Source organism: Xenopus tropicalis, chromosome 3 (genome assembly GCF_000004195.4).
Source record: "Xenopus tropicalis strain Nigerian chromosome 3, UCB_Xtro_10.0, whole genome shotgun sequence".
NCBI classification, from domain to species: domain Eukaryota; kingdom Metazoa; phylum Chordata; class Amphibia; order Anura; family Pipidae; genus Xenopus; species Xenopus tropicalis.
Window position 1 is genome coordinate 62608897 of NC_030679.2, and position 27993 is coordinate 62636889.

Consider the following 27993-nt stretch of genomic DNA (forward strand, 5'->3'; position numbering starts at 1 on the left):
TTGAACAGAGGTCCCCAACCTTTTTTTACCCATGAGCAACATTTAAGCATATAAAAAGTTGGGGAGCAACACAAACATGAAAAAAGTTTCCATGGAGTGACTAATAAGGGCTGTGGTTATTGGTTATTTCGTAGCCCAATGTAAACTGGCAGAATACAGGAGACTCTGTTTGGCAGTGCAGTACAGTACAGTCTTTATGCCTCCAAAACTTGCTTCCAAGTTAGAAATTAAGAAAATAGCACTTGAGGCCACTGGGAGCAACATTAAAGGGGGTGGTAAGCAACATGTTCAGGAACCACTGGTTGGGGATCACTGCTGGTACAATAGATATAAATACTTGCTGAAAGAGAAACTTAGGTTTCAGTGTAGTCATCTCAGAGGGTAAATCTTACCTGTCTCTGCTTCAGACTCTGAATCTTCCTCCTCCTCTTCCTCACTAGAACAACTTGATTCATCTTTTTTGCCTTCATCTTCCTCATCAGCCTTCTCTTCTTCAAGAGAATCAATAGCTGACACAGTCTTCTCTTGCTCAATAATTAGGGTTTCTTTACTAAATAGGAGAAAACAATAAATTCTAAAGATACCGGCAAACTATTATAAGAACTCCCTTAAAAAAGGAAGCAGCAATTGCCAAGCTGCCTAAAACCCTACTCACCAACAAATAGCTTAAGCCTGACAAAAGCATCCAATCCAGATTTCTTGGATCCTATATACTACTGACATGTATGGGCCACCATCAGTGTTATTTTAACCCTTTGCATGCAAGCATGTAGGATCTCCATGCTTGCAGGCAAAGGCTGGACCAATCCTTGTTGGCACTCCCTGCAATGCATTTAACCGGTAACTTTTTTTTTTTTTTTTTTTTTTTTTTTTAACTGGTAACTCTAGCCACATCTCTGCACACGCCTTCAAGGCAATCGGCACGGAGAACTGTAAAATAATTTCTGGTATGGCATATGAGAACCAGGTGTATGCGGTTTGTCCAACAAATGCAAACTGTGATACCCCAAGTAGTGATACAAACTATATACAGAGAGAGAGAAAGAAATACGATTAATCTAGAAACGTCAGTTTACAGGGAGGGAAAGATTTAATGGCAACATACAGAAACCATGGGGAATAAGGATGCATTGAATCCACTATTTTGAGATTTAGCCAAACCCTGAATCCTACATGAAAGATTCGTATGAATACTAATCTGCATATGCGAATAGGGTCGTGGAATGGTGAAAGAACTGCATGCAAAGCACGCAGTGAAAGATTTTCAACTTCCGTTTTTTTGTGACAAAAACTCACGTGATTTAAATGATTCAGTTAAGCCATGCACATTAATTTGGCTAAATCTAAATCCTGACGAAAAAGGCCAAAAGCTGTTGCCAAATAACGAGGGACAAAGGAAGCAAGGCCCTGAATTTAACAACTGTGAACTACAGTACTTTCTTGCCAAAATGTGCGTCAGCTGCCGCAAAGTCCTTAAGTTTGTAGAATTTGGTTAAGAAATAGATAGAGGGTTAAGTAGTGGCCTTACACAGCTGCTCCACAAAAGGTACCTTTCCGAATAGCTCAGGTCCTGAAGTCCCCTAGTCAAATGTGCTCAAACACAAAAAGGGGGAGACTTTCCCATGGCCAAGTTTGCCCTGTAAATAACTTCCCTAAACCACCTGGGAGTAGAGACAGGGGAGCATTTGTAAGGTCCTGTTGGTAAAACAGAGGTGAGGAAGCATTTATTGTGTAGGCTTCTGTGTACTTGAAATATTGGGGAATAATTTGAATCCCAGACCAGACCTGAAATGAATAGCTACCTCTTTAGGTGTATTGGGATGGAGGCAGAAGGTTGGAATAATGATATCCTGGTTGATGTCAAACACGATTTTCTGGAAAAGGGGAGGCGCAGAACAGAAGTACAACCATATCAGAATAAAAAACTAGAAAAGAAAATTGGGCAGGACAGAGTACCAAGCACTAAAATTCTGCTTTCAGAGGTGATCGCCTGTAATCCACAAAAGCAGTACAGTGGCCAATAGGTCAAAAGGATCACTCTGCAATGCCTTGAGAAACATGTTAAGGTCCCATTGAGGTAACGTGCTCTGTAAAGGGGAACAAACTGTGCCACCACTTAAAGTAAGGTATGAATATCCAGAAGGTTGGCAAACTTCCTCTGAAAGAGGACGGATAAGACCTGGGACTTGAGAGAAAGTAGAGAGATGCCTTTAGTGAGGCCCTACTGCAGAAAGCCCAAAATGACTGCAATGGACTATGTGTCTCTTGATTTGTAAGGCCAAGCTAGAATAGGGCATACGGACTTGGCCAGCATAGTGAAACCCCATCAAAGGAAACCCTGCCATTTCTAGTCCACTGAGCCTTTGAATGAAGAAGCACCTGAAACAGAGTGTATGGTGTGGTATTTTAGGGAAGTTGGAACACAGGGGCATCAACGAAGGATGGGCAGACCATGTGTCCAGAACTCCTTGAGATAATGGATTGACCTGAATTCATTTTTATAGACAAACCTATTCAGAGTTGATTATATAGTATCCTGCGGTGCACAGCATGAAAACATAAGGACTTCTTTTGTCCCTTGCAAAGAGATTGTGAGGAATCATTAAGTCTTAGCCAACTTCAGCATGATCAGATATTTTAGTGAAGGGGGGATCTTATCAGATAATTCTTTGTGGGTAGAGCATTTAGAAGATTTAGAATGGGAGTCTGTCTCGCGGTCGAGCTAATAAAGTAACTTGTGCAGGCATGCTGTCAATTTATGGGTGCTAGTGGACAGGTGTAAGGCCCTTATGGGGGGGGGGGGGGGTCTTGGTGGATTTAGAGGGCTGAGCAGGAGCATCAGTGAGGGCTGCAAGAGGGATCCCTCTGCTCACTGATGGCATAACGTCATTTCCGCAATCAGCAGCTCCCGCCCGCCGTGCCTCGCATTATCCCTTGAAAGCCAATTTTTTGTGAAATCCCTTATGCGGCCCAGCCTCATCCTGACTTTGCCTCCTGCAGCCCCCAGGTAAATTGAGTTTGAGCCCCCTGCGGTAGGGGAACAAGTCCTGGAAAAGGAGTACAAAGGGTCCTTTTTTTTTTTTTATATACTTTTGACTGTGTGGGCCTACGAAGGGGCTCTCTTACCCTCAGTCACAGTATATGCCTAAAGTAGGCATATACTGAGTTATATAACTGAGGGTTAACCCCTTTTACCTCCCTTAATGTCTGAGTAGTTGTGGATCTCCTGTCTCCAGTGCCTGCCTCCCAGTTAGTATGTGCTTTGTTTGGTCAGCAGGAGTCTCAGCGTTCAGGATAGAAAGTGGAATATGTGCTGCTTGCATCAGTTGTGTGCCTTTCAGAAGCCGTACAGGACAGGATGGCATGTAGAGAGCACAACAAATTGTGGCCACTGTTCATGTCACCTGAAGGATGGTGACACAAGCAGGCAGGAGATCCCGGAACAGAAATCCTGCCCTGTTAGTGCAAAAATGTTTGCAGGGGGAACTGGATGTTCCAAGCAGGAAAGCGTCTGACACCAAGTTGGGAATTGGCGATACTTACTGTAAAGGGACAGTTGGAGTAGAAGGCCCCAGCTACCATAAGAAGGGAGGCAGTGCATGATTGCTGGACAGACCAAAAACCCTGGATAGTGTAGCAGGATAGCACTTTATGACTTGCTCAGTGAAACGTATTAGCCCCAGCAGCACATGCCCTACGTTGAGTAGCTCCAAAGAGGAGAGCTCTGGGTCAACCTTTGCTGCCAGGATTGACCACAGATAATGGTCATCTCGAGGGGGAGGAAAAATGAGCTTCACTGGTGTCCAGTGGGTGATCAGGGCTGCCATCAGAAATCACGGGGCCCCTCACAACAACATTTTCTCGGCCCCCCTTCTCCCATGCCCCGCCCCCAGCGGTCCCTTCCATCAGTACAACGGAAAAACAGACATTAGCAGCCAGGGACCCCTAAAACATTGGTAGCCAGGGCCCCCGAAAAACATTGGTAGCCAGTGCCCCCCTAAAATGTTGCTAGCCAGCCCAGCACCCACTAAAATGTTGCTGGTCCTCCCCCAGTGTCCTCATACTATGGCCCACTCCCCACTGCATCCAGCTCCCCCTACATCGCCCTGCTCCCCCTAGTGTCCTCCAGCTCCCACCCAGCGTTCTCCTGCTTTCTTTGGCTCCCCCTGCCCCCCCCAGCGTTCTCCAGCTCCCACTCCAGCGTCCTCCTGCGTCCTGTGGCTCCCCCTGCTCCCCCCCAGCACCCTCCAGCATCCACCTGCTTCCTGTGGCTCCCCCTACTCCCCCCAGCATCCTCCAGCTCCCACACCAGCGTACGCCTGCTTCCTGTGGCTCCCCCTACTCCCCCCAGCATCCTCCAGCTCCCACCCCAGTGTCCGCCTGCTTCCTGTGGCTCCCCCTGCTCCCCCCAGCATCCTCCTGCTTCCTGTGGCTCCCCTGCTCCCCCCCCAGCATCCTCCAGCTCCCCCCCCAGCGTCCACCTGCTTCCTCGAGCTACGTCCCCTGGCTCCCCGCTGACCACAAATGACAGGACCCTTCAAATCATGAGTCTTTAACAAGGAAATATAATAAGAAGTCTTACCTACATTTAGTAACACATTGAAAAATGATGATTGGTTGATAATAGCCGACTAATCAATACTGATTGGTTGATAATAGCGGACTAATCAATTGCTATGGGTTATTAGGCATCTTAGATCAAAAACTCCGATAATCTTACTTGTATTCTGTAACTGATATTTGTTAAATTATTTTAAGTACAAAGGTACTTAAAATAATTTAACAAATAGCAGGTTACAAATTAATATAAACTGATGTGTAACTCACTTGAACTATATAAATAATGATTATAATAACAACAGTTACACATATTTTCCCTAATGGCTGCCAATTACAGAACCCCAACAAGTAGAAGAATAGCCTGGGGCAGACAGGATATAAATATAGCCATAAAGTTAACTTACAGCCGAATAGGACACTAAGCTGAATGATAGGCGGAAGCGAACATCAATCATCCTGCCAAATACAATGTATCACTGCAGCTGGACTTGTGACCGCGCTGGCCTGTTATACAAGCGCTGAAGTTGGCTAACATGTCAGACAGAATCCTTTGGTGTGATGGAAAGCCTAGAACCGGTGTCGATTGGTTTGGGCTGCTGAGGAAGATGGCTACGGAAGTAGAGGTGGTGGACGTACCGCAGCTGATCCTGAGCTGTTGGATCAGGACTAGAACTTTTAGCCATAAGACTCTTTTCTAAGTTTGCACCCCGTGCGTACTGGCATCACACGTACACACGGGGCGCAACCAATCAAATTACCCGCTGACCACCAATGACAGGTCCAGTAATTCTTTAAAGGGGGCCCGACCTTAAAAACTGTTTTACAGCCGGGCCCCTTTAAAGAGACGATCGTCCGGGCCCGGGACAACTGTACCCCCTGTGCCCCCCTGATGGCGGCCCTGTGGGTGATACAGTATCAGAGAGAGGAGTCTTCTTTTTTACAGTGTCCTGCCTCCTAGGGGTGTATATTATACCCCATTTCTGTGTCCCACAGACCTGTTAAAGAAATTTAGATTGTATAGCTATTTATGCATGCAGGGCTACTGAATCCAGAAATGGATTAATCCTACCTTGCAAGGCTTTCTTTTTTTAAAAAGCATAAACACAAACATACATGCAACTTTGTGCTTTTAGCAAGTGTCATACAAGCCCTGAAAAGTTTGCAGATGGGTATGGAACACTATTCAAGAACAAATTCTACTTTACGCTAAGTGCCTCTCATGAAGGTTTACTAAATCTGAAAATTATATGTGGGCCATCGTAAGCCTTTTGACATTATTTTCAAAACCACTTATGAATTTGATTAGCAGGGTGGTTAAAGGCAATTACAAGGAACAGTGCACCTTACAAAAGTGCACCTGTTCTGGAAAGTTACTTCACATTCTTGATTCTTTATCCATTAAAAAGCATAAAGAACAATTTGCAGAAAGCCTCACTCAGATGACATGGCTGGCCAAATTATTATGAATCAAGCAACGTCAAGTTTTAAAGCAATCTTGTGCTTTCTCCAGATGTACTTTGCAGGCATATTAATATCTTATATTAATATTATTTCTATAGCACAATCATCTCAAACAGAAATGGGGTTAAAGGTGACTCTGGTGCCTTTTATACACCAGTTTAGCTGGATACCAGTTTAGTATCCAGCAGCAGCCCTGCCTAAATTTCAGTTGGGAGGGGTACAGATTTTGGTGATAAAACAGGTTTTACAGTTAAAAGGGAAAATGATTAAAATTTAAATTGGCTTGATTTTACAGAAAACATCCAAATATTTATGTACAGTTTATCAATTTATTCTTCACTATCCTGCTCTTAGCAATCTGTCTCTCCAACAGTGTTCCCCTTAAGCTGTGCAAATTTTGAAGCCAGCTTACACAACAAACTGTTGTGCACGAATAACAAATGATTTAGTACTTATTCTTAGCTTTGTTCTTACCTTTAGGTGCACACAAAGGTCATTTTTGAAAGAGTGTGCAAACAGATCTTTGTGTCAGTGTAGGTCATTTAGCTAAAAAAGTTAGCTCTAATACATTGTCTAGGCAAAGGGAACACACCATAGATTTGCTTGAATAGTGCATTTTTATCTTTTCTGATAAAGAAAAACTAAAAAAAGAGTAAACAGTACTTTAAAGGGTTAAATGTAAAAATTAAACTACAGGTATGGAATCTGTTGTCTGGAAATAAGGGATTTCTTTACTTACCGTAAAATCCTTTTCTCTCTAGTCCTATGGGGGGCACAGGGACCATGGGGTTAAATCCCCTCCCATCAGGAGGCAGGACACTTCATAAACAAAGACCTTCCCCCCTATATAACCCCCCTTCCACCAACAGATATTCCAGTTGTTTCAAAGAACTGAGCAAACTATTCCAACTGATAACTTAACTCGTAACATAACTGGCTGAGTAGAAGGAGCTACCTCCCATTGTTTTCAGGGAGGGAGGCCCTGTGTCCCCCATAGGACTAGAGAGAAAAGCATTTTACGGTAAGTAAAGAAATCCCTTTTTCTCATACGTCCTGGGGGACACAGGGACCATGGTCCCTCGATAGGGTGAGGAAGAAAACAGATTAACTATTAATAACTATTACAATACTACTGATTGTAAAACTTTGCGACCAAATGCCGCTTCTGCAGATGCAAAGGTATCAAACCTGTAATGCTTAGTGAAAGTGTGAACTGAAGCCCACGTTGCTGCTCTGCACAACTGTTCCGCAGATGCCATGTTTCTGCAAGCCCACGAGGCACCCATTGCCCTAGTGGAGTGTGCCTTTATTCGAAATGGAGGAGGCTTCTGGAGGGAAATATATGCCCGACGGACTGCCTCCCTGATCCACCTGGCAATGGTGGCTTTGGAAGCTGGAAATCCCTTTCAGCTGCCTGACGGAATTACGAATAATGCATCCGATTTTCTAAATGAGGCTGTTCGTTCCACGTACGTGTGTAGGACACGTACCACATCTAGGTTGTGTAACTTCTCTTCTTTGGCATTCTTGGGCATGCTACAAAAAGAAGGAATTACTATTTCCTCGTTTAAGTGAACTACTTTGGGCAGAAAGGAAGGTCTGGTCCTTAAGACTGCTTTTTCCCTATGAAAAATTAAGTAAGGAGAATTACAAGATAATGCTCCTAGTTCCGATACCCTTCGTGCCGATGATATCGCGACTAGGAAAACCGCTTTCCAAGTGAGCCACTGCATTTCAATGGTAGAAATTGGTTCTAAAGGAGGATTGGTCAGTGCTACCAAAACAATATTCAGATCCCAAGGAGGAACTACATGAGCCACTCCTTGTAGGAATACCCTTACATCTTCCTGTAATGCTAATCTTGATTGTAACAAGACCGATAAAGAGGACACTTGCACTTTTAGAGAACTTAGACCCAGTCCTTTGTCTAAGCCTTCCTGAAGAATTTGTAGGATTAAAGCAATGTCTGCTTCCTCATAGTCCATTCTTCGGGATGAACACCAGTTAATGAATAATTTCCATATTTTTGTATGATTTAGAAGAGACGTTCTTCCTAGCTCTGATCATGGTTTGAGCCACTTCAGGTGAGAACCCTTTTCTAATTAAAATGGACTTCTCAACAGCCATGCCATCAAACAGAACATCTCTGGTTTGGAGTGCACTATTGGACCTTGATGTAGAAGGTCTACCCGACTGGGTAGCTTCAACGGTTGTTCGACTGACATTTCCTTTAGGTCCGAGAACCATGACCTTCTCGGCCAGCAGGGAGCTATTACGATAAACGTACTTCTTTCCTGTTTTATTCTCTTGAGTATACGAGGCAGCATAGCTATGGGAGGAAATACGTACGCCAATGTTGCTACCCATTTTGCTGTCAGAGCGTCGACTGCTGTCGCTAATGGATCTCTTGTCTTTGCAATGAATCTCTCTGTCTTCCAGTTGTGACACGATGCCTTGAGGTCCATTTCTGGTTGACCCCAGATGGCTACTATGTACTCGAAGACTTCGGAGTTTAGTTCCCACTCGGTTGGATCTAACTGGTGGCGACTTAGGAAAACGGCTTCCCAATTTGCTACTCCTGGTATGTGTATCGCTGAAATCTGATACACATGAGTCTCCGCCCAGCTCAAGATTCTGCTTACTTCGCTTGAGGCTGTGGGACTTCTCGTCCCCCCTTGCCGATTGATATATGCCACTGCTGTGGCATTGTCTGATTGAATTCGAATGTCTAGGTCTAGTAATTGGTTCTCCCAATGCAGTAGAGCCTTGAATATTGCTCTGATTTCCAGTATATTTATCGGCATTTTGGTTTCTGCTTCCAACCAGAGACCCTGCGCTGTCCGATTTTTGAATGTTGCTCCCCAACCCGAGAGACTTGCATCGGTGGCTATCACCTGCCACGTTGGTTCCACAAACGACCGTCCTTGAGACAGGTGTGGTCGCACTAACCACCAATTCAGGGAACTCATTGTCTGGTGTGATAGTTTGATTCTCTTGGAGAGTCGCTTGTGATTTTTCCATGCTGATAGAATATTCTTCTGTAGATGTCTGAGATGAAATTGTGCAAATCTGACTGCTTCAGTGGAGGATACCATCATTCCCAGCACTTTCATACAAAATCGGATGGATGAATTCCGCTCCGCCTTGAGTCTTCTGACCAATTATATCAGTTTCTGAATCTTGTCCTCCGGTAGAAACACCTTTCCCTGTTTTGTATCGAAGATGAATCCCAGAAAGGGCATCCGCTGGGTCGGTATTAATGAGGATGTGTCTGTTTATCGTCCAACTGAACTGTTGCAGCGTTTGTATAGATTGCAATCTATTCTTCACTGCTTGATGTGACGATCTCGCCTTGAACAGTAGGTCGTCTAAATATGGAGTTATACAAACTCCTTGGACTGGGAGGTGAGCTGCCATTATTTTTTTAAAGATGCGTGGTGCTGACGATAGCCTGAAGGGCAACGCTGTGAATTGAAAGTCGTTCTGAAAGGCAAATCGAAGGTAGGCTTGATGAGCTGGAAAAATTGGGACATGAAGGTAAGCATCCTTCATGTCCAGAGATGTCAGAAATTCCCCTGGTTCCATGGCCCGAATGACCGAACATACTGATTCCATCTTGAATCGTCGGTAAATTATCCATTTGTTGAGAAACTTGAGGTCTAGTACCGGGCGAAATGATCCATTCTTTTTGGGTACCACAAATAGGTTTGAGTAAAATCCTGTGAATCGCTGATCTGGAGGCACCGGAATTATTACATCTGCCTGAATCAGTTCCTCCACAATGGAAAGAAAGGCTGTCCTCTTTTGAGGGTCTTTCGGTACTCTGGACATGAAAAATCTTGGTGGGGGAAGGTGGTGGAATTCTAACTGGTATCCTATCTTGATGGTGTTGGCTACCCATGGGTCGTCCAGGTGTTCGTGCCATCTATGTGCAAAGTGTTTTAGTTTGCCGCCCACCGGAAGGTCCAATTGGGTTGACCTCGGCCAGTCATGCTGACGACTGTTTGTCGTTGGAGGGTTCTTTCTGGTCTGCCAGCTGTTCTTACTCTTGTAGGCATATCGTCCCCTAGAGGATGATTGTCTCGGTGGTGAAGATGTCTTGGAGTGGCGAAATCCTTGTCCAAGAAAATATCTTGGTTTCTTATTTGTAATCTGATTTCCTCTGGTTTTAGGTTGTGGAAGCAGTGTGCTTTTTCCTCCCGTTGCTTGTGAAATTATTTTCTCTAGCTCCTCACCAAACAAACGCGAACCCTTAAATGGTAGGGATGTAAGGGACTTCTTGGAGCTTAAATCCACCGACCAAAGACGCAGCCATAATGCTCGGCGTGCTGCCACAGATAGAGCTGATGAGCGAGCTACGGCTTTTAGGATATCCAAAGAGGCGTCACAAAGAAAGGAGCTTGCCTCTTGAATCCGTGAAATGATGCTCTCCATGTCTTCAAAGGACATTTCTTCTCCGTTTCCTGTTAAAAGGATGTCAGACCATGCCTCTAAAGCCCGTCCAACCCAGGCGGTTGCAAGAATGGGCCTGAATGCTGCACCTGTGTAAGTGAATATGGCTTTACGAAAGCCTTCCAGTTTCTTATCTGCTGCATCTTTAAATGCTGACGCGTCTGGCACTGGTAAGGCAGTTTTCTTTGAAAGGCGTGACACTGGAGCATCCACCAGCGGTGGTGTGCTCCATTTTTCTATTTCCTCCTTAGGAAATGGATACAGCTTAGCAAATTTCTTAGTTATCTGTAATTTGTGCTCTGGAGCATTCCAATCCTCCTGGACAATAGCCCGTAGTTGCTTATGGACCGGAAAGGAAATGGAATGTTCTGTTGCCCTGCGAAATAAACCCTTTGGTTTCTTAGACGAAGGGGCTGATTCATCAATCTTAAGTACCTCTAGTACTGCCAAAATTAAATCCTCCACCTTTCTAGAGTGATCAGATGGAAACGAGGATTCTTCTCCTTCAGATCCAGATGGGATAATTCCCCTTCGCTAAGAGGATCATCCTCTGAATCTGAAGGGGAGACTATTGGGATGGTAGGCCCTGAGGGTGTAGTTACCCTGCGTTTTACCGGTTTTCTACTTTCAGGTGGGGAACTCAATCTTTCTAGAATTTTATCTAGAGACGAGGCCAGCATTGGTATTCCCTGAAGGGAATTTGAAAGGGACACTGCCCATGCTGGTGCCTCAGAGGTTCCAGAAGTCCCAGAGCCTGATGGAGTGGGAGCTTCCTCCGGGTTATTTCTCCCCACAGCCACTGATACAGGATTTGTGTGTAGTGCTGGAGGGATGGAATCTGTGGCGGTTGCTGCAGAGCATGTTGGACAAAGTGGTTCCTTTTGGCCTGTCTTAAGTTTATTTTTACATTTATTGCACGAGAAAAAAGTAATCTTGGAGCTCTGTCCCCCCCCCCCCCCAGTGTTGTGAGGGAGACTAGAGCATAGCTCGTGCTCACCTCTACTGGTCTGTTTGACCAAGTGTTCGGTCTGGCATGGTGGTGTTGCCCTAGAGGGGAGACACCCCAGACCGTAGCACAAGTCCCGCGATGGGGGATGACTCATTGAGCCCAGCACGCTGGTTCAGGTCCTACCCCGGTTACTGGATTTATTCTCCAGTCGTTGAAGATTGAATTAGCGTAGGGCCTTCCTGGAGGCCTTGATTGTCTACCTCCTGAGTTTGCGAGGACACATTAAAAACTGGAATATCTGTTGATGGAAGGGGGGAAGGTCTTTGTTTATGAAGTGTCCTGCCTCCTGATGGGAGGGGATTTAACCCCATGGTCCCTGTGTCCCCCCAGGACGTATGAGAAACTTATTTTTCCAATTAAGGTTCTGTAAGTGGAAAAATGTAACATGATGGTAACTATCTTGCTTATACAGAGAAAAAGAATGTTGATGAAAAATAGTTTATTTAAATAGGACACTGGACAATGTGTTTCCAGATAACAGATCCCCTACATGTAGGAGTCTTATGAAGAATTTATCCTAACACTTACTTTTTTAGCGTTTTCAAGGACTGATTGTTTTCGGTAGTTGAAGATTCAATTAATGGTGACTTCTTTTCCTGTTTTTCACTAAGCAGCTGGAAATGAAGATTATAAATACTGAAATAGACTGCATGACAGAATTATACAATTCAGAAACATTAAAATCATTTTATCAGGTAACATGGTTTTTGACAGTAGAATTACAATTGGCAGTAGAGTATACACTTTTTAAATTTCGGTAGATGCAGAAGAAATTACTGACTAGCATTAAATGGACACCCCAGCACTAATCTTCACAGACAACACATTAATTCCCCTTAAAATACAGCTATCCATGGTTTCTTTGAGCAACAATATAGTGGCCATCTTTGATTTTCAGTGTATAATTGAGCAGCTGGTCCTACTAAACAGTGATGGGGAAAAAAAAGAGCATAGAGCAGCAAAGATTGGAAAGAAAAAGTGGGTTGGCATTGCCAGCAAAGTGATGACATGCAGGCCTCCCATGTGACTTGTTCATCAAAGAAAACTAAAAATCAGCCTTGGAAAGGCAGACAGTAACAAACAGTCAGTGTGGTGCAATGTGCATGCACCAACAGTACAGGGGTTTCCTATAGGAACAAGCATTAATGCCTTCTAAAAAGAAAGGGTATTCCTCTTAACTTAAAAGCTAAATTCATTTTTTTCTAACCATGACAATTTTATTAGGACATGAATTTTCTTTTCATATTTTTCTTGCCTTTCAAGGGAAAAAAATTGTATTAAGGCACAAATGGGGTTATGTAATAAAAGGCATTAAGTTTGCCCAGGAGCAGTAACCCATAGGAACCAACCCGCTGAAATCATTTACTGGTCACCTGTTTAAAAGCAAATATCTTATTGGTTTGCTATGGGTCACTGCTCCTGGGCAAACTTGGTGGCTTTTATTTAATATGAGGGAAAAAATGCCAAGATACAGTGTGATGCATCTTAGCATCCTCTATCAGCAAAAGGACAAAAAGACCGATAACTGATGTAGTTATGGCTGGCAAAATAAAATGACTAGTAAAACATTCTATACACATGTAACCAACCAGATTTTGCTTCTTTTGGAGTTCTTCCAAATAGCTTAAGATATCTTCATCTGCAACATCCAATGCAGTTTGACCCTGCAAGAGAATCAATGGTAACCGTTATTAATATTTAACTACCTTTAGACCAGAAATTGTCAGAGTGGCAGCATAATTTGCTTTTTCATCCGCCAACTTACAAGACTGATAAAGCAATCACTTTTCAAATCATCATTACAATGGAATACAGCCACAAAAGGGCATCTTAGCTAATGCACATTTATGTGCATTGTTCCACTGGGCCTGTCACATTTGTGGGGGGTGAGCCAAAAGCGATTAAAAATTGTCATTATAATAAACTGTCTACCAAAGACAAACACAAAGCGGTTAGCATAGGCCTCTCCCATACAGCTCAATGGTGATTACAAAGAACTATACTTGTGGCCAGAAAGTGATCCAGATTTACAGGTCTGGAGCTATGAACTGAAAATAGTCACCAAGACAGAGGCTTTAAGCACCTGCCACAACTGTGAACTTTTATTCTTCATACACTCACTACAAATAACTTTTGCCAGTTTGTGTAGCATTGTACAGCATAGTTGGATTATAAAGGTCTAGGCTGGTTCAAAGTCCCACTCAGAAGAGTTTCAAGATCCCTTTTCCTTTGCACATGATGGAATGAAGTGAAATTAAATACTTTCAGCGATGTTTATATGTACTATCTTAAACATGCAAATAGTATGCCTTTGCTTGAGATGTTTCAATATAATTCATAATTTGTTTTGCAAAAATCCATGCAGGGTCTTGAACAGCTGTAAAAACTTTAAACAATTAGTTGTGAGGAGGAATAATTAAAGCAACATCTATAGTGTAATAGTGACTGTTCTCCTTTAAGAGAATTTCTCAAATTACTGCCACTCCATAGAACAGCCAAAGCAGGAAATAAACACTGCATTTGCTAGCAGACATAATTGCATGACTGCAAACACATGTTCTACATGAACAGAGAAGGCACACCTATGTGCACTGCCCAACAGAATTTAAAGCTTTTCTAACTGCTTTCAAGAGTAAATACACACACGAATAACATTAAAATCATTAAAAATGTTTAACTGTACATTAGAATATTGCTTAGAATTAAATTTCTTCCATTATGCAAAGTTTTGTGGTGGTAAAACCCTTATTCGAACACAATGGGGGTTTTTTTTGTTTGTTTTTTTTTTTTTTACATTGCTTTGAACCAGATCACAGGTATAAAGTTGAAAATATTAATCTTTTTAGGTGTCATAGGTAACAGCAAAAAAAAGTTCAAATGTCCCTTTTTTTTTTAAATAGAACTGCACACTAGGCCATGCATTTCCAGAATTGTGACAATTTCACAGATTGCAACCATACTGCTATGTAGGAGTGTATGCCAGGTTGTGGCGCTTTTATTGCAATATTGCAAAGTGCATGTCATATTAGCAAACTGTTCTAATAGACATGGCTCTCTGCAATGGGAAGATGGGTTACATGATGGATACATCTATTTAAACACGTGTACAGTATCCATTTGTTTAACCTGTGGGGCAATACTGTAAAGACAGCCCAGTGATATAGCCATCTAAATAAAGTGTTATTATTTCAAGTTCCTGAGAAGATGATTTATAATAAATAAAAGACAACCCCTTCTCTGATTGCTGAATGAAAATGCTAGATTGGTTTACTCCTTTGTTAGATACGTATTGGTGAACTGCAACTCACAAAGTGTTAACTGTGCTATTAAAGTGACAACGTGCTATTTTAAATAATTATGTACCAAGCAACTTAGAAAATGTGATCACAACTTCAATAGAAAATATTTGAATTTAATACTGTAGTGATTATTGTGCTTCATGAAATTAACATAAAAAATTGGTGAACTACAACTCTCCCCAAAATTGAACAGTGCTTTTAAAGGTGTTTTTAAACATTTTAAGGCTGCCATAAATGACAGCAGGCAGGTTGTACTACATAAAATACACATGGAAAGCCAATGAGGATGGGAACAATGCTGACAGTTTGGAAATTCTTTTTACAGTAATATATTTAGAAAGTTATAATAAAACATTTGCAACAAGCAACATGTTATTACGGTGTCTCTAGAAGCAACTTACCACTTTGTTGACAGCCTCAACGTTGCAAAAATTTTCTACAAGGATTTTACAAGCTTCTTCTTTACCCCAGTGAGCTGCTGCATGTAGTGGAGTCCAGCCGTCAAAATCTTTTACATTAACATCATATCCTGCCTGAAGTAAAAGTCTATAAAAAGAGATGTGTATTAAGGCAAGCACTGTAAGATTAGACTCAATGTAGATTCGATTTTGCATATCCTAAGCAATATTTTTGTTCACAATCACTTATCACATATATTGTTTCCTCCACTGGAGTTGCAGGCTAACAGAACCTGAACACTGGATGGGGAACAGTGAAAACCAGAAAAAGAACAGAAAAGCCACTCAATATCAAGTACTTTGCTTCTCATTCTGGGACATGTGTGTCGAACAGAAGTTAGAGGCACCTTATTACATACGTAATTACAAACAGTCACAAAATGTGTTTTAATGGCTTGTAATTGGAACTGAAAGCTGTATTTATTCTATTGCTTTCTGTACAGCAAAGATTCCAATGACCACAAAGTCTTGCATGCTTCTTCATAGATCTAGTAAAGGGAAAGAATAGCCTATTGTTTTAAATTAAGAAATATATGGTTTGTTATTTCTTGCACTAAACATTTCAACTTCCTCGTTCTTACAAACAAGTGAAATTACTTAATAAAATCTGATCTGTTGTTGGCCCTGCCCACATTTTCAAAATTTGGATGACAGTTATATAGTAAAAACCACTGTGTAAAGTTTGGGGATCCTGGTTTTATTAGTGTCTGAATGGCAGCAATTAAAATTTCCCCACTGAAAGTCAAGGAGTGACATCTGATGTTGGAGGCCCCCCCCCATCCTTTTTCTAACCTGGAACTGCAGTTACCCAGGGACTAACTCTGCAAAGTTTAGGGACCCTAGGCCCACTTGTTCTAACCCTGAATATGAAGTCAGCCAGTGACTTACTGAGCAAAGTTTGGGAACCTTGACAGTGTGAGAAAGGCAGCATTTTAAATTTAAACAAAAAAAAAAAAAATCAATAGGTGATGTCTGATTGGCTGTTGGTGGCTCCACCCACTTTTTAAAACCTAAAAATGCAGTCCCCTAGTGACCCTTGTGTTAATACTGTGAGAATGGCAGCAGGTTGAATTTCCCCATTGAAAATCAAGTTAAAATCTGATTGGCTGTTGGTGGCACCACCCACTTTTCTAACTCTGAACCGCAGTTACCTGGTGACTAGCTCTGCAAAGTTTGGGGACCTTAGTATTAATATTTAAATAGCAGCAACTTAAATTTAAACATATGACGTCTATAGGTGAAATCCGATTGGCTGTTGTTGGCCCTGCCCACTTTTCTAAATTTGGAACATAGTCACCCAGTGACAAACTGTGCAAAGTTTGGGGACCCTGACATACATGTGAGAATGGCAGCAGTTAAAATTTCCCCACTGAAAACAATGAAAGAAATGTGATTGGTTTTTGGTGGCCCCACCTTTTCTAAGCTTGAGTATGAAGTCACCCAGTGACTAACTGTGCAAAGTTTGGGAACCCTGGCATCAAACCAATAAAATTCAATAGGTAAAATCCGATTGGCTGTTGGTGGCTCCATCCACTTTTTAAAAACTAAAATTGCAATCCCCTAGTGACCAACTGTGAAAAATTTGGGGACCCTGGTGTTAATTCTGTAAGAATGGCAGTAGGTTGAAAATCCGATTGGCTTGAACTGCAGTTACCCTGGCGTTACTGTGAGAACGGCAGCAGGTTGAATTTCCGCAAAGTTAATAGGTCAAATATGATTGGCTGTTCACAGCTCTGCCCACTTTTGGGCAACCAACAATCATGAAATTTTCATTCAGGCTGACCCCATGACTATGTGATTCAAGTTTGGGGAGTGTAGCCTCAAAGCTGTAACATTGCCAGCAGTTTCAATTTCCCCATAAAAGATAATGGGTGAAATTTGATTGGCTGTTGTTGGCCCCTCCCCCTTTGGGGTCATCCAACAAATGGTGCTGTTTCATTCAGGGTGACCCCATTATTATGTTATTCAAGTTTGAGGGTGTAGCTTCAAAGCTGTAAGAGTGGCAGCAGTTTGAAAATCTTCCCTGTCAAAGTCAATGGGAAAATTGGGGCGTTCGGAGCGGCGCCACAAAAAAACTGTAGGAGTAGCAGCATTTAGAAAATGGGGGGTGCTAAGAATAAGAAGAAAAAGCGGAAGAATAAGCTGAAGTCGAAGAACAGTATGTTGGGGTTTTTCAACCCAACATAATTACCAGTCTGAGAAGCCTTTTGTATAATGATCTGCTCCTTACCTCAAGGGTAGTAAGTAAACTGGTCATTTGCTTTAACCAGCAGCAGTGCAACTGGATAAATTGTTAAATTCCAATAGTACTACTACTATTAGCCTTACTTACTTTATGTTTTAATATTGCAACATATTTTTGAAACTTAAATTTAAAACGCAATGTATTTTGTAAAAACAGGGGTTACACTCCTTTAATAAGCACTTCTTCTATTGAATTGTGATAAATAGCAATGCTGAAAATTGCAAATTACAGATACTGCTTTCACCAGCAATTACATGTACAAACAATTTTCACAGAACTGGCAATCTGTAATTAAGAAATTAAAAAGTTACTTAGAATTAAATTTTTAGTGTAATTTTGGGCTTATTACTGCTTTAAAAGGATTGTAATCTTCTTAGAATTTACAATTGGTATTCATGTTTTATTGTTTGTGTTTTTTCTGTTATTTGGCTTTTTGTTCAGCAGCTATTTGGTTGCTAGAGTCTTGTTTACATTAGCAACCAGGCAGTAGTTTAAATGACAGACTGGAACGTGAATAGAAGACATGAATAGAAAGATAAGGAATGGAAATAAATAACAAAATTGTAAGCTCACAAAGCAAGTTTTAACCTGCCGGTGTGTCAGTGACCTCCATTTGAAAGCTGGAAAGATGTTTTTATAGTTTTTGAACTAATTCACAACTATAAAAAGTCATGAAGACCATTTGCAAAGTTGCATAGGACATTTAACAACATTAAGGGCTGTGACAGACGGGAAATTAGTCACATCACGACATAACTCCCCAATAGGCCATCCCACCAGCTAGAATGTAAATCGCCGGTGGGATGGCATACGTGGTGCCGACATCTCCGAAGTTTCCTCTCAAGGCAACTTTGGGGATTTCGGAAAATTGCCGCACCGTGTATGCCATCCAACCAACGATATAAATTCTAGCCAGTGGGGTGGCATATCGGGGAGATTTGTTGCGCGGCGACTTATCTCATCTATCACAGCCCTAAAAGTTAACATAAAGGTGAACCACCTTTAATGGCAGATTTCAAATCTATGGAATTAAGTGACACAATCTACAGAATGTTGTCTTCTTGCCCATTTAAAATTCACTTAAAAATAAAGTATTCATACACATTGCTCAAAAATACGATTAAACAAATATCTAAAGCATGTTCAAATAGGCTCAGGCAAATTTCCCTCTTCAGTCATTTAACTGTCAGCAGTCTGTCTTCTATATTCTGCATTTTGTCTGGGGCTTTGCATTTAAACTGACAACTTATTATTCAGCCAAGCAGAAAAGGAATAGATACACAGTTGATCTATCTTGCTTACAATCCAGAGGGAATGGACAATAAGAAATACAAAAGACTATATCTGCAGTATTGGTGATCAGATAAGACAAAAAATAGGTCAGAATTCTGATTTAACCCTAAAATACTTACTTTAACACTTCTGTATAACCTTTAGCTGCAGCTACATGAAGTGCTGTACCTCCAGATTTTGAATGCCGGATATCATTTATTTGCCCACTGTTTAGCCATTGTCTTGCATCTCGAAGCATTATCCTTTCCTCTTCTTTCCTAGCGGCCTCAACATCGATACCTGTGTGACAGATGCAAAATACACAACATTGAAAATGGAAAATAGAAGAAAAATAAAAAAGCCAAATTTAAAACGATATAAAAATTATTCTGTGTGTATGAAAAGTAACATGCTGTATTCAAAGCACTTCTTTAAAATATTTATTAATGAACACCATATTTCAAATGTCAACATTTTAACATTGATAATTAACATGTAATGCTATTCTGATGCATCTAGAAATTTTAAAGAAGAAGAAACTTAAAGGTCCAAATGGATTTAACACAAATTAAGACTAACATACAATAAATATACAAAGTCCCAGTTAACATAAGAGTATTAAAATATTTTAAAAGCTTAAGTACTTTGATTTTACCTTGACGATTAACTTCATTTTGAAGGAGATCCTCCATGGCTTCTTCCTCTGCAATATCCAGTGGAGTATCACCTTCACTATTTACTACTCCTACGCTGGCTCCTTTACTAATTAAATACCTTAAACAGATAAAAATGTTTTAGTACAAATTATATCAAAGGTTATAATATATGTCGTTATTTTTTTATACAGAGTGTGTACTTTAGTATACATAATGAAATAGAACCTTACACAGATGGACTACACAACACATGATAAATAAAATATTTTTGGTGTACAGCAGAAATCTGTATAAGAATTTAATTTTAAGAAGTCTATTTAAAACTATTTTTTGCCGTGAATCACGTGTACGCGTTTGGAATTTTGTAGTCACAACAGATCAGTTTGGATTTCAGAAACCACCTTTCCATAGAGCATACTGAAAATTGTTCCTAAACCATTCAAACTTTGTAATCACTCAAAACTGCATACAAGGCATTTTTGAGCAATTATGCAATTTAAGTATTTCAGCAATGACAATTTTCAGTATACCCTACGGAAATGTATTGTCTCGTATTTTATAGCCGCGGCAAAACACAGCAGGTGCTATAGCCTAATTTTAAAACATAACTCCTTTGAACTGGATCCATCAGGCCAAAAAATTCAGCAACTTTTAAAAGTTTCTGTATATAGCTGTGTGAAATGATCAATAACAAACCTTGGAAATATATTAACAAATTTCAAGCTGCCTCAGTCAAGTTTTCTAAAAGGCATCTTGTGGACTGGAAAAGTTAATGAAAGAAGATTAATTGGCTCTCCCATATTGAAAATGATACTAAAGTACAATGCAGCTATTCTAAATAGAAAATGTAATTAGCTGCATCAGGTTATGAGTAAGAACTGGATTAAGATTGAGCAGCAAGCCTTAGTTTTTCATTTAACGAAGAGATACCACCATTTAAAAGATCACCTAACCTCATGTAACATATTTGACATCTGTGATATTATTGTTCTAAATAACTTTAGGTTGTATGCTCTTTTCAGCAGGGTCCTCAGCTCTTGTAATGGTTATATTTTTGTACGTAATTTGTATGTTCAGTGTATACACCCATTTACTACAGTTCAGTAGAATATGTTAAGATTCATTTTTCCTTGTGATATCATGGGAGACTACTCTCCATGGGACATTACCCTTAAAGTATCTTTCAAATTAGTGTCACTCAATCAGTTTGTGTACATTTTATATAACATATAGTGGAGGGCCACTAAAGGAAGCAAGTTTTGACCACTTTCCTTAAAGTGGTCCCCACTTCAGCAAAAACCCAAATGGTTGGTGCTCACTGAGGGGCTATCAACCATCATTCATATGTGAAAGAATTATCTTATGGATTTAAGGGTGTGTCTTAATATGACATGTCTCCTCCTCCCCTGTGGATAGCACAGCAACCCCCAGCACATAATTACACACCTTAGGGACCATTTAATGGCTATTTCCGACTACTAACAAACTCCCAGAGAAAACCTCTGCCAGGTTCACCTCCTACAGGCAGCATAGGGCAGACAGAGCATGGCACACACAGGCAGCTAAGGGCAGGCAGAGTATGGCACACACAGGCAGTACTCTGCCTGACCTATGCTGCCTGTGTGTGCCATACTCTGCCTGCCATACACAGTACATACAGTGACACAATGCTGGCACTATAGTCTGTCTGAAGTGTGAAGAAGTAAACAATGTGGGTCATTACAGCCTGAGCTTGAGGTGTGAACAATGCAAGGATTAAAAGGTGTGAACAGTACACACTAACTTATCTTCTTGCTAATCTTTCTATTTAAGGTCTCTCTTTTCCATCTTCCAGTATCTCACTCAATTTACTGCTTGGTTGCCATGGTAAACTAGACCATAACAACCAGATAACTTCTGAAATACCAAACTGGAAAACTGTTGAATTCTGAGTTTGTCTCAGACAAATGTCTGACATCATACTAAATGTCAACATCATACTAAAAGATAATTTGACGGTGAGCTGCTCAGATTGTTCAATATCCGATGTTAACAAAAAATCAGGAGGGGAATGGAGTTTACCAGTCTTATTTTTTCTTTGAGTTTTTTATTTGGTATATTATTGTGCTTTGTCGACAATAATATACCACATAAAAAAAGTTAACAAAAATAGACTTTCAGACTTATCATGCTTACACTCATTAGATTAAAAATAAATTAAAATTCAATGTAATACTTCTGAAAACTAATAGCACCATGAAAGAAACTAACCCATTTATTTGTCTAATCACATCCAAATAATTCATTTCATGGGAAGCAACTGGCCAAAAAGTAAGACCCTAGACGTCTTCCTATTACAGTTAAATTCTTGCCTCAAGGTTTGTTGGGATTTGTGAAAATAGTATGGTCATATACATCAGATGAAATAAGAAACGTGCCACTGAATAATTAATTTATAGAGGAGTCAGTCTATGTGCATGCAGGGCCGAAACTACGAGTAGGCAGAAGAGGCATGTTTCTGGGACACAATTGGAATTAAACAGAAATATACACACACCATTATCTATCAATACCATACCTTCAAGAATTACACTTTAAAAGGAGAAGGAAAGGCCAAGTCACTTGGGGGTGCCAAAATGTTAGGCACCCCCAAGTGACTTAAATTGCTTACCTTGTACCCCGGGCTGGTGCCCCTGTTAGAAGAAAACTGAACCAGCCTGGGGTACCTGTAGTGACCGCTTCCTTCTTTCGTGTTCTTCTTCGGCGAATTCCCTGGGCCGGCGCATGTGCATTAGAGTGAAAAGCCGACTGTTAAAGTTCGGCTTTTCACTCTAATGTGCATACACAGCGTGCCAACGTGGAAGAAGGAAGCGCTCACAGCTACCCCGGGCTGCTGCTGTTCTGTTTTAACAGGGGCACCAGCACAGGGTACAAGGTAAGCGATTTAAGTCACTTGGGGGTGCCTAACATTTTGGCACCCCAAGTGACAGCCTTTCCTTCTCCTTTAAACTGTCCGGTCATTCAATATTTTGTGCCACTCACAAGTCAGATGGGAAAGGTAAAATAAGCACCTTGTGGTAGTATGCAGAAAAGAAATGGTGTGGCTCTAGCTGGCTGGCCCAACATTGAGTTACAGAGGTAACAGGCTATTCAGGGTTGATGAGGGTGGGGAAGGGAGTTGCCCCTGCTCACTCAGACCTCTGTTTGGATTTTTCAGCTTGCTGTTCTGCAAGGTTGCAGGTGTGGGCTTGGCAGGGACAATGGGGGTACCAATTTAAGCTTTGCCATGGGTGCCTGGCTCTATGTGCAAGGCAGATCAGATTACTTCTGTTGACTATGGTGGGAAATTAACTATTAAAAAAAATGCAACCACTAGATTTTATTATCCTCTAAAAAGTGACCACTTAGTTTTAAAGAAGAAGGAAAGGCTAAGTTACTTGAGGGTGCCAAAATGTTAGGCACCCCCATGTAACTTTAATCGGTTACCTTGTACCCCGGGCTGGTGCCCCTGTTAGGAGAAAACCTCACCTGCCCGGGGTACCTGTAGCGATCACTTCCTTCTTCCACGGCTAAAACCCTGGGCCGGCGCATGCGCATTAGAGTCAAAAGCCGACTTTGTTGTTAAAGTTCGGCTTTTCACATGCGCAAGCGCGCCAACGTGGAAGAAGGAAGCGCTCGCAGGTACCCCAGGCTGGTGCGGTTCTCTCTTAACAGGGGCACCAGCCTGAGGTACAAGGTAAGCGATTAAAGTCACTTGGGGGTGCCTAACATTTTGGCACCCCCAAGTGACTTAGCCTTTCCTACTCCTTTAAACTACCATATTCATTTTTTGCTGTAATTAGCTAGTTGCTATGTGCCACAAAATCATCTCAATAGCAGGTACAAGTAAAGGCTATCACACAACTTAATTAACCAGGGTACACTGCTGCAAGGAGTGTACCCTGGTGACGGTGGAGGGTTGAATTGAGAACCCATCTTGAGGAGAGCCAGGAGGGAAGTGGAAAAACATAAGCATAAGTATAGGGAAGAATGAATTAAAGGGCAGTGGGAAACTCCAAAGCACCAGAGAAAGCAGAAGACATAACTTAGAAAAGACTTCTTAAAAGTAGGCAGCAAAGGTAAATAAAAGTGCATATGTAAAAGCAAAAGACAAGGAAGAAGGGAATACATTATAAGGAGACCAGGGAAGAAAGGACAAAAGCAAACACAAATGTAAGAGGAATGAAGAGAGGGAAGAGCACAAAAAATGGGGAAAATGCAAAGGAGCAGAGTAAAGCTTGGCAGCAGGTATTATAATGAGATTTATTCTGTTTTTATGTGCAACCCCTTAAGGCCCTTGCAATCCTCAACAGCTAGCTGAACTATAACTTCCAGAAACCCTTAACAACAGACTGTGGAGTCATAGGGCTCTTTTGGAGGTAGAATATGAATTTATGCCCATTTTGGGCAACTATAGCTGTGCTATTTACTTTGTTAGATTAATGGTTCAATGTGTGATGTAGGTAATACAAAAGGCTAATTCCTGGGAATCATGATAGTGTATCAAAAAGAAGGAAAGCTTGTAAGAACAGTCAGCTCTCAATGCTGAATTAGAATTCTGTAAGAGACTTACTCTGCTATGTCAAGGTATCCACAGGATGAAGCAGCATGTAGTGGTATCCAGCCTTCATTATCTGGTTGATTTATACCGGCTCCATGTTCCACAAGAAATTTGACCATATCTATGTTATCATCAATGCAGGCCTGAGAAGGAAAGAAAACAAAATGTTACTCTTTTGCAGATTAGAATAAAAAGTTAAAGATGATGTCCAATCCAAATGTACTCCTATTTTAATGGAAGCTACCATTTTTTTTTCTCTTCAGTAAACTGTCCTCTTTAAGATTCAGAAATTTAAATCAGTAGGGTAAGACTAGGCAAACAATTATTGCATATTATACAGTTCAAAAATAAATTTGCATTTAAATTAAAAAAAAAAATACAACTCTGTACTCTCCCCCCCTTCTCATACAGGCCTTGCGTCAGTAGATGAGGAGCTGCTGTAGACATGGGTCATTTCTACTGCAGAGCCTCTGGGTTGGTGCACTAAGTATATAAAGTAATGCATTTCTTGCTATATCTCTTTGTAGGCATTCATTCTCAACTTGTATAGTTTAAATTTTTATTGAGCCAAGAAGAATTGCAATAGTTCAGCTTCCTCCTGATAAGGAAACTGTGGTTTGGTCTTTGCACAAAATCTACACAACACACTGCCCTTCAGTTTCAGTAGGCTTCTGGGACACAAAAGGATAGACAAACAGTAAAAAACAAATAGCGGCACATTTAAAAACAGTTAAAGTGAAATCTAGCATATAAATTATGGCAAAAAGGTTATGAAATGCCTGCCATTATAGAAGTTTTGACAGAGGCTACATATTACTTTATGGTATGTACCATCGGGATGTATGCACCTCATGTGAGGCAAAAAAAGATCAGATTTCCAGTTACAGGCTTTGGGGACTTCTTGGGTTCCTTCAACTAACTGTGAATCTGTGTCACAGTCTACATGTATTGAGAAAATATAATTTTCTGAAAGCAATTACCTCCTATTTAGTAAGTTTACTCCTTTTCATTTTTTTTCCCTACTCTGACCAGTGGTGAACATGGTACAACATTATGCCTTTGAAGTTAAAGTGCAGGTAATATTGCAACCTGGACAAATGCAGCTAATCAAAGGGTTTATTAACACTATGATGCAATAGCAGAGAAACTGTCTGCGGTGTAAATCACATGCAACTGTTCAGGTAAGAACAATGGTACCCATAGAATTATGCGTAAATTTAGATGAGATTTTTAATTATGCAATCCAATTATTCAGATGAAAGCTAAATAATTCATGTGAATACCTGCAGGGTTCAGTTATTTTGATCCATTTTGGAAGGCAGACTTGCTCCAGGTTGTCCAGGATGATCAGATGATGCTCGTGCACCTTGATCTGTACATAGTGCCACAGACCCTTAATTGGCTTAATATCAGGACATTGCATTGTGTTTGAGCCACTCTATTGTTACTATGACCGTGTGTTTAGGATCATTGTCTGGGCCATGGTATGCTTTTCAGAAGGGCAAACAGGTTCTCCTGTCACATCTTCTAATACAGATATGGGACCCATTATGCAGAATGCTAGGGACACAGGGTTTTCTCTTATTTAGATCTCCACACCACAAGACTATGAAAAAAGTAGGATCAAGTACACAGTACTGTTTTAGTATTACAGTGAAAAGCCCTTTTTAAAAATTAGAATTATTTGTTAACAATGGAATCTATGGGAGATGGGCTTCCGTAATTCTGAGCTTTATGAATAATAGATCGCAAACCTGTATTTCACACCATCCATTCTTTATCTTATTTCAACTAGATACCAATGCCTTGCTCATAAAAGTTGTAGATGCTTGACAAAGGCCTGGAAATAAGGGCCAAAATATTTTTTAATTAAAACAGATAAAAAATGTTGTAAACACAACAAATTCACAGAAGGTATCTTATAGTTTTATGTACTGTATATACTCGAGTATAAGCCTAGTTTTTCAGCACCCAAAATGTGCTGAAAAAGTCACCCTCGGCTTATACTCTAGTAGGGTGCCATGGGTCCCTCTAGGCTAGCACCCTCTCTCCTTTGTGTGCAAATTAGGCCACCCGCAACCAGACCCTCCAGTGCCCTGGCCTAGGCTCCCACTAGCAACAATTATTTCCCCTTACATCTCCTCCGGGACCAGGTCTGCTGCCAGTTTGCCAATGTGCAATGAGCGTGGGGTAGTACTCGTTGTTTTTGTTGACCCTCTTCTCCGCTTACAGAGCTAGTTTACTGTTTTTCTTTGAAATAAATATTGAAAAACATATACCACCACTGATGCCTCATTTAATGTCATTTTATTGGTATTTATTTTTATTATTATAACTTAACAGTAGCTGCTGCATTTCCCACCCTAGGCTTATACTCGAGTCAATAAGTTTTTCCAGTTTTCTTAGGTAAAATTAGGTACCTCGGCTTATATTCGGATCGGCTTATACTCAAGTATATACGGTATATGTCGTAATGCTGGCAAATTTTAAATAAGTGTTGACTGTAAAAATGTTGTGTGTGTGCCAAAAAATTTATACAGAAGCTAAATTAACCAGTCAATTTTTTTATTTATGGTGGAAACATTTTGGCATAAAAAATGTCTGTAAAAATGTCTATGAATTCTTGGTAGAGCTAGAAAAATTGCGGAAAAAAAGGTCTGCGAATAAGTTGGCACACAAACAATTTTTCTACCTCATTTTTACAACATTTTCCTTTACCAACATTTTTGTCAATTACCCCCAATGTGTTGCAAGTAAGCAAGTACTACACTACATGGAAGAAAGAGCTGAAAATGTAAAAAAAAAATAAAAAATTGGAAGACAAGTCCGTGACATAAAAAAGAAGCAGCATGTAATGCTACAAGTCCAGTAATAACCAGTTGCATACATACAGTATATACAAAACTGCATATAATACGGTAAGAATTTTTTATTATTATTGTTCTCAAGTGCGAGTCCTTGTGAACCAAACCATTTTGCCAAAATAATGCAATTTAGCAGCTAAGCACTGTGTTTTGTGTTGCCCCCTTCACACTCTCACATTTCTAGATGGTGCTAGAGATGGGTTTATTGGAAATACCTGGATATTCCTCTTGACTGCTTGAGCAAACGGCTGTTGCCACAGGCAAGGCGCAGGCGATTCCAGCAAATCACCCTTGGCTGCCAAACATTTTCAGATTTTTGGAGGCAACTCCTGGAGAGGTAAATTTGATCAGGGGTAATCCTGTCATCACCGTTTCTCTACACTGGAGTTGTATTACATATCTTTTTAGATATAAGTTTCTTCGCATAGAACAGAAAGGCTAGGAACATGGTTCTTGGGGTTTGATATTGTCAATTATTTCTGTCAGAAAGACCTTTGGGGAGAGGGCCTGGGGGAAGTTGAGGCTACATCTTGTTTTAGGCGGATGGTTTTACTTTCTAGTGGTACCTGTGCGGCCCTTTACTGCCTCTTAAAGGCTATGACTTCAGCATTTAAAGTCTCCCTAAGGAATTAGTTTAAGGAATCCCACATAAGTAAATAGTTGCATCTTGGCCTACCTGAAAAAAAAAAATTGCTATTCATGCAGTCGCTTCTGGTTATCTAGTACATTCTACTTTATTTGATTAAGGGAACATCAGGTGCTGGGGTGGGAGTTATCCAAACAAACTTGGCATTACACTGGTGAGTGATCTGAAATCCCCCTGGAGCCATGTAATAAATAAATGATGGGAGGGCCTTGCTACTGAGGATGGCTATGTTTAATTGGAATAAAATCAGATGCAAGGATGAGAACAGGAGAATTGTCTACTTGTAAGAAGTCACCAAGCATCTGTCAACCCCAAGAAGAAAAAGTTTTTAAAATCTGCAAGTAAAATGTTCTGCTGCAATTAGGGCGAGGGCAACTTTGTTATTATTGTAGGATAAACCCATAAAAGGAAAATTAACCATTCAGCTGGGTCTAGCCGCACTTCACCCAGTATAAAAGGACCCCAGACGTATCAGTATGAGTGGAGAGGCCA

General features: G+C 40.8%; 1 protein-coding gene across 2 annotated transcripts in view; it reads right to left on the reverse strand.

The window, feature by feature from the left end:
• ppp1r12a (protein phosphatase 1 regulatory subunit 12A) overlaps nucleotides 1-27993 on the reverse strand; it is an 81411-nt gene that overhangs the window by 33553 nt on the left and 19865 nt on the right. For both annotated transcript variants that reach the window (XM_031898949.1, XM_031898950.1), the window contains exons 2-8: nucleotides 24004-24134; nucleotides 19412-19530; nucleotides 18897-19056; nucleotides 15183-15327; nucleotides 13072-13146; nucleotides 12011-12096; nucleotides 393-550 (exon numbers count right to left, since the gene is read on the reverse strand). In XM_031898949.1, coding sequence (XP_031754809.1) covers nucleotides 393-550; nucleotides 12011-12096; nucleotides 13072-13146; nucleotides 15183-15327; nucleotides 18897-19056; nucleotides 19412-19530; nucleotides 24004-24134 — 874 coding nt within the window. The remainder of the gene's footprint in view (nucleotides 1-392; nucleotides 551-12010; nucleotides 12097-13071; nucleotides 13147-15182; nucleotides 15328-18896; nucleotides 19057-19411; nucleotides 19531-24003; nucleotides 24135-27993) is intronic.